We start from the raw sequence: 7,500 nt of genomic DNA, 5'->3' as shown, positions 1-7,500 counted from the left end.
ACTTCAACTGTCGAACATTACTGTGGCATTTCTCCCGCCGAACACAACCTCTGTTCTTCAACCGTTAGATCAGGGAATTATCCGTTCATTCAAAGCTCATTACCGCCTTGCCATGCTACGAAAAGTGCTCACTGAGATTGACAACGAGGATGGAGCAATGACAGCGAGTGACTTGGCGAAAAAGATAACGATCCTCGACGCTATGCTGTTTACGGATGCAGCATGGAATCATGTGAAGACTACCGGCATAGTGAACTGCTGGCGCAAAGGAGGAATTTTCATCGGAGCGGCAAGCGAAGGCGAAAGGGTCGAGAACAATGACGACGACGAGTTAGCCAACCCTCTTCAAATGGATCCCGACCAATGGCAGGACTTCGTCAACATGGACGCCACTCTCCAAACCACAGACGATGATGTCACAGACGAAGCCATCATTTTGGCAGTCCAACGCGAAATGGGAATTGCTACTGACGCAGACTATGACGCCGACAATAAAGTGGAGGAAGAGGAGATCTCTGTCCCGACCATCAAGGAAATGATGTCTGCAGCGAAGACGATCAGGCTTGGTTTGCTATCACATGGGTTCAGTGACATGGCCTTCCTGCGCAAACTTGACAAGGAGGTCACCGCCATTGCCACAGACTTGTTAAAGCAGGCAACAATCGACAATTTTTTCATTACAGAGTAGGCTCATCGACAAACCTATGTTGTTTTGCTTTGAAAAGTACATATGTACTGTACGTGTAATTGTTTTATTTTCAGTAGTAAGTTACATTGTTTTGAGCAAGTGTGTCATATAAATCAAACTAAATGCTGAGTATTTGTCTCCGTATGTGTACTCGACATTTGATCCGCTTGATACTCCACAACTCTGGTGAACTCGGATATTAGAATCACCCGCTTATTAGAATCAAATTTGTCCGGCCCAAAGTGATTCTATTAAGCGGGTCCCACTGTACATATTTTCACACATATATATATATATATATATATATATATATATATATATATATATATATATATATATATATATATATATATATCTATATATCTATATATATATATATATATATATATATATATATATATATATATATATATATATATATATACACACACACACACACACACACACACACACACACACACACACACACACACACACACACACACACACACACACACACACACACACACACACACATACATATTGGATTCGCTGGAGTTCCCTTATTGTGTGTGTGTGTGTGTGTGTGTGTACGTGCGTGCGCAACGCGAGGCTCCATAGCACAAACCAGCAAACCGATTTCGATGAAACTTGGCGAACAGGTGCCATATGAGCTGGGAATGTGCGCGTTTGAGTTTCGTTGCTAACCACCCACCCGTTGCTGTGCAGCGGCCGAAAAACCGCACGTTCACTATTTTCAATACTTGTCTTACAGTTTTGAAGGTGGAGAAACGAGACTTCGGAATTAAACACTCCGAGATATTTAGAAAATTTTACTCGAGCCGATTTTTGATTTAGGTTTTATTTTTCAAATGGTAGTCCTTCAAAAATAGGATGTCTATTTACCGTCATTTTTTATGAGGAGTGCCAGTTGGCAAAATACGCAATAGGAAAAATCTTGCCAGGCAGAGGAACAATTGTATGTGAACCAATACGTCTTGGCAATGAATCTTCATCGGTGGATCGGTCAGAATGAAAAGCATCGTATCCAGCGCTTCGATCCTAGCAGATCCCTCGTCGCCTACCGGCTTGTGTATGTGTATGTATATATATATATATATATATATATATATATATATATATATATATATATATATATATATATATATATATATATATATATATATATATATATATATATATATATATATATATATATATATATATACGCACACATACATCTTGAACTAAACACACGATTTTGATGAAACTTGGCTGCAAGCTTCATATCAGATGCCTAATGAAGGTGCAATGACCACATCAAAATCTGCGCTCATAATGGGGGTTCAAGGTGCGGGGGGAGGGTTTGACCCTCTGCCCCCCCCCCCAAAAAAAATAGGTATTTGCTCTCTTCTCCAAACCTACACACACAATTTCAATGAAACGACCACAACCTCTAATTAAACATGATCACAACCTCCATCACCCATGATGTACCAAAGTGTTTCGACCGCATCAAAATCTGTGTTCATTTAAGGTGTCTTTTGGGGGGGGAGGGAGGTTTGATCCCCCAAAATTGGTATGAACTTGGGCACAACCTTCATTACCCATGATGTACCAAAGTTTGTTCATTGCATAAAAGAAAAAAAATGAGGGTGTCGGGGGGTCTGCAGGGGGTTTGAGTGACTGTTACTCTTGATCCGAGTCAGCTTCAGGACATGTGGTCCTATTTTCTATGTTGAACATCAAGTATGGACATTTTTTAATCTTTGGGATGACTCAACAGGGGGTTTAGTTCAAACCACTGACCTCCCAGTCTCAGAGTCGACTCCCAGACTCAGACCATTCCACCACAGAGTCCGGTCTGGCTGGAATAGCTTGGATACTAATGCTGTACTATAAACAAACATATCGTTTTGACCAAAATTTTACAAAATCTTTTTTACACAACCTTTCAAACATTTAGAGTAAACAGGAGGGTACTCCATCATATTTCTTTAGAAAAGCTCCTACTGTTGTAATTATTTCGGCCTTTTCCATCTCGCAGGTTGTCGAGCTACGCTTTGACAAGTTTGACTTGGAAGGAGATATATATTGTCGCTACGACTACATGGCCATATTCGATGGAAAGAGTGATAGCGCACAACGCATCAGCAAGCTTTGTGGAAGCGAATTCCCTCGGTAAGACATTCCTGAGTAGACAAAGTACAATCAAATGACCACTTGAGAAGTAAACAGGTACAGTATTCTGAAGTGATCAAATTGTATCTTTCACGAATTTCCATATCGTTTGCAATAATGTCTTCTGGTGAAGCAAATCGATCATTTATTAGATGTCGATAGTAATTGTTTCACCCTTGACAGAGCCATCAGGTCAACGGGAAACCAACTCTTCGTGCAGTTTGTCTCCGATCTCACCGTCACTGCCGATGGGTTTTTAGCCAAGTACTCGATTCAGGACCAGGGCTCCACTGTCGAGTCTGTCACTGATAAAACAACCATGGCCCCTGCTGTTACCAGTAAGTGTTAATATCAATACACCCCTGTACTCAAGCAGGTTTTCACGCACAAAACATTTTTTGTATGGATATTCGCGTTGAACCACTGTGAGTCAAATTTATGTTCAGTGATTAATACATGAGGTGTGACAGTAGAGTTTGTGGACTGCTTTTCTTTGTTTAAAATAAAATAAAATAATGAAATCCACTTTCCTGAGGAATAATTGACAGTTGTACCCATACAAATCCCCTGCAGAAGTGACACAACCAAGTATTCCTGGAGTTTATGGAAAGAACTCTGACTTCAAAAATGCTTACATGCTTGCCAGGTACAGGACTGTCCAAGTGGAAAGGACAATGGACTGGTTCATCTGGATTAAAGGTTGTGGGCTAAAATCCAGCTGAAGGCAGCAATATTAAAAAAAGAGTCGAATTAGAAGCTTTTGGAAACCAAGAGAATACCATCTCACTATCAGATTGCATATGAAATTGTTTTTAGCAATGGACTTTAACAGTATTTTAGCCAAAGAAAGAATAGGCCATGGGTTAGCAGATTATGTAACTAAAGATGACTGAATACTTCAACATGAGATTCTGCTGCTTCATCTCAGGCATGTGAATATCTTGTGATCACTGATCTTTACGTAATTATCATTTTAAAATATTTTTAAAAAACATGATCTGTACATGCCCAGGCATGAGATTAAGGGGGTTAGTTATCCCTGGCGAAATGCAAGTTCTAATGTCAAGTCATGGGAAAGAAAACTGCTTTTGCATTCCATGCATGACGAAGTTAAATGAAGGGTAACATTTTCCTGTTTGCCTCTTCTCACAGCCACAAGCCCCACCACGAGCCCCATGATCGACCCCTGCGACAAAGCATGTAAGCGTACAGGAACAATGCAAACCAACTTCTGTACCAAGGAATTTGGTAAGTATAAATACATCAAAAGAGTAAAGAGTGAAACTGACACCCTAATCTTTAGGAGTTAAGGTGTAAGTTATTGAAGTGGTTTGTTACATACATAAACACTAACTTTCCATCAATATATATTTACTGTTAAGTTTTGGCAAGAAAAGATTGAGAAGGGGTATCTAGGTGAGGAAAATCTGGAAGGGAAGGAAGTTCGAGAGAGATTTTCATAGAAGAGAAGTGTTGATGGGAATTGAAAAATAAAAAGATAAAAACAAAAAGTCTGAACAGTTAGTTATAGAATCTGATAGAGATCTGGAAGCCAAGGTTTAGGACTTACAAGCACATATTTGCGTGCACAAAGAATGTGCATTCCATCTGTACAGTTATCGTGGGGAAGGTTCTGGTGATCCAGCAACGTGATGGCACGAAGCTTCTGCGAGTTGCTGTGATTCGCTCCTTCAAGACTGGGAAACTGAAGACGACGCAGCGCCGCCGAGGAGAGGTCGCAAAGGTCATGCTGCCGTGTCCGCAGTGCCCCAAACTCAAGAAAGGTGTGCATGAACATCTTACATATTCTCAACATCTACATTGCTTTCAACCAAATCTGTATCTGGCAGAATGCCATCATTTACAGTATTTCAAATTGAACAATATATTTTCTCATTACCTTCATTTTAGGTTTCAATAAGCAAGAATGGTTGTTACAAGGTTCTTTCAGCAACATTAACACATTCACAACTAATTAGTGCCAGATTTGTAGCATCTCGATTCGGCAGAACCGTGCACGAACTTGTTCCAAACAAAAGAAAATTGTTCTGCAAACACAAATGAAATTATTGCAAAGTTTTTTTTTTTTTCTCTCCTACTAACAAGTGCAAGCAAACATAACAGTAGGCTTAACATTCCCTTCGAAGGATGGCTTACCGCATGACTGACTCACAGTATAGCTTCGAGGTGGCGTACTGATGTTTAAGTTGCTTATGATTCATTTGTATTTTTATTTTGTATACAGAATTAAGGCTCCTGGAAGAGTTAGTACACTGAACGAATCAAGACATACCAGTACAAAAGAAACAGTAGTGAGAGATGGGGAGAACAGCAGAGTTGAAGCGCAAGATGGAGGGAGATTTAGACAAACAATGGGTGTTTGGAGGCATGGGGGACAGGAAAGCACACAAGGCGTTGACAAGATGGGTACAGAATGATCATGTCAAGTGAAAAATTAGAATCGGCACTCGGTAGAGCGCATACCTTCGCCTCCGCTACTTTTTTTGTTCTTGGCATGAGAGTGGGGGGAACAGAACAGTGAACATTTTGGTGTTGGTTTCATGCAAATCGGTTTTGATTTGACCGTGTTGTGACAAAAACCGCATATTTTGAAACCCTAACCCCACTGACCTTTGACCCCCAACCGCTAACAAGGGTAATGTCATAATTGTGTCATGTCGCCCATCACAAGATTGGGCAATGAATTCTGAACATTTTGGCATCGGTTGCATGCCAATTAGATCAAAATTGACCGCGCTATGGTAAAAATACGAATTTGACCTCTCCGTGACCTTGACCTTTGACCCGATCGCTCCCAAAATCTAATCAAATGTTCCTTGGATAATAACCCATCATCCCACCAAATTTCAAGCGATTTGGTTTAATACATTGAGTTATGCGAATAACACACACACACACACACACACACACACACACACACACACACACACACACACACACACACACACACACACACACACACACACACACACACACACACACACACACACACACACACACACACACATATTCACAAATAAATAAATACACAGCGACCAATACATAACCTTTCGCAGAATGCGAAGGTAATTATATATTTTTAAAGTGAAGGGGAATAGGATAGCGTTGAAAAAGCAGAAAGGACAAAAAAAAAAATTTGGGGGGGGGGGGGAAGAAGAGGAAAGGATGACGAAACAACCTCAAAACTGACGCAATTAGTTCTGAGCTATCATATAAGGCCGAGGCTGCACAAAAAATGAATTCAACAATACACAAGATACAATTTATCATGGAAAACTTTCGATGATAATAGAAACAGCAGACAGAGATGAATATGTAAGAAAAACACGACAAATCCTTGTCGGAAAACTTAAACTTTGATTCAGGTAGAAAGAGCAGCTGTGGATCCAACCGTCTCATGGACAACCTGAACCCCTAATTATTATTTGGGGTTCAGGTTGTTATATAATAATATTCTTTTATAATAAAATAAAACAAAATTCTACAAGATCCGAAGCTCATAGAAGACCAAGATGACGGAGGGTAATAACTGACAATAGGAAAATGGGTCGACAATTGGACACGATAAGAAAGGGGGAAAGACAGGGAACGAGAAGAAAGAGGAGGGAAGGACACACTGTAACCTCCAAGTAAGAGGGTTGGGTTAGGAAAGGTTAATGGGGCAGTAAATATTGCGGGTAAAGATGGGGAATGACATGATATGAAAGTGCACTGCCTCCTCAAAGGCCGAGAAGGAGAAGTGGGAAATAACGGCCCCTGCAAGGTGGTTCCATAGATTGGAGAAGTGAGGAGTAAAACAGTTGAGGTGTGCAGTCATCCTGGATTTTGGAAGTTTAACCAGGAGGGTGTTACTGGAAGAACACGTGCATCCTGGTGTTTTGAGAAGAGTCATTGGGCAGAACAATGTTGGAGAATAGGCTGGAGAAAACAGAGACCACCGACCTGCCTGTGATGTAAGAGCGACAGACCTTGTGTCTTGCCCTCATCGTGGGAGATTCCAATAATGTTGAGAGCTTTAGATTCTACAGAATCCAGGAGAGACAGATATGATGCTGGGGCCCCAACCCATAGTGGAGATCAGTGCTCCATTGAATTATAGAAAAAAGGCCTTGGAGACTGAATAGTTCTGATTTTTCATGGAAAGACTTGGAATACTGAGGATGCCCAGTATGAGATGTCCAATAAAAAAACCTATCATATGGCTTGTGATCCATAAGCATGTCATTTCATCAAAAAGTATGCTCTGGTTTTAGATAGGATAAAAATCTGGTCATGCTGTCTCCCAGCACCGGTTTATTACAGTTAATTACCCCACATGCACAGCACAAAGCAGGGTTAAGCTGTCTGGTTTTTTTTTTTTTTGTATACCTTTTCAGGCTCGTGTGAGAGCGAGCACACAACGCACATCATGGGGGACATGAGACAAGAGGGACGGGAGTGGGAGGGACAAAACAGAGTGGGGAACAGACACATTAGGAGATCTGTGGAAGGGAGAGGGATGGGACGGGGAACATGGGGAATAGAAGATGGACATTACAGGGACTTTCAGGAAGGAAAGCAGGGAATTTGAAGGAAGTGGGCTTGGGTGGATTATCGGGGGTAGAAAAGATCGAGGATTTGGATGGGAGACG

At 40.9% G+C, this 7,500-nt stretch overlaps 1 protein-coding gene across 2 annotated transcripts in view; it reads left to right on the top strand.

The window, feature by feature from the left end:
* Nucleotides 1-7,500, top strand: part of LOC147023400 (procollagen C-endopeptidase enhancer 2-like) — a 51,733-nt gene that overhangs the window by 32,269 nt on the left and 11,964 nt on the right. For both annotated transcript variants that reach the window (XM_085888779.1, XM_085888778.1), the window contains exons 7-10: nt 2,715-2,848; nt 3,032-3,186; nt 4,001-4,096; nt 4,465-4,632. In XM_085888779.1, the coding sequence (XP_085744905.1) occupies nt 2,715-2,848; nt 3,032-3,186; nt 4,001-4,096; nt 4,465-4,632 (553 nt within the window). The remainder of the gene's footprint in view (nt 1-2,714; nt 2,849-3,031; nt 3,187-4,000; nt 4,097-4,464; nt 4,633-7,500) is intronic.

The sequence above is a fragment of the Eptatretus burgeri genome, chromosome 7 (assembly GCF_056783735.1).
Source record: "Eptatretus burgeri isolate ZD-2024b chromosome 7, Ebu_testis_v1, whole genome shotgun sequence".
Classification (NCBI taxonomy): domain Eukaryota; kingdom Metazoa; phylum Chordata; class Myxini; order Myxiniformes; family Myxinidae; genus Eptatretus; species Eptatretus burgeri.
Note: the sequence above shows the minus strand (reverse complement) of the source record. Positions and strands in the feature narration are given on the sequence as shown.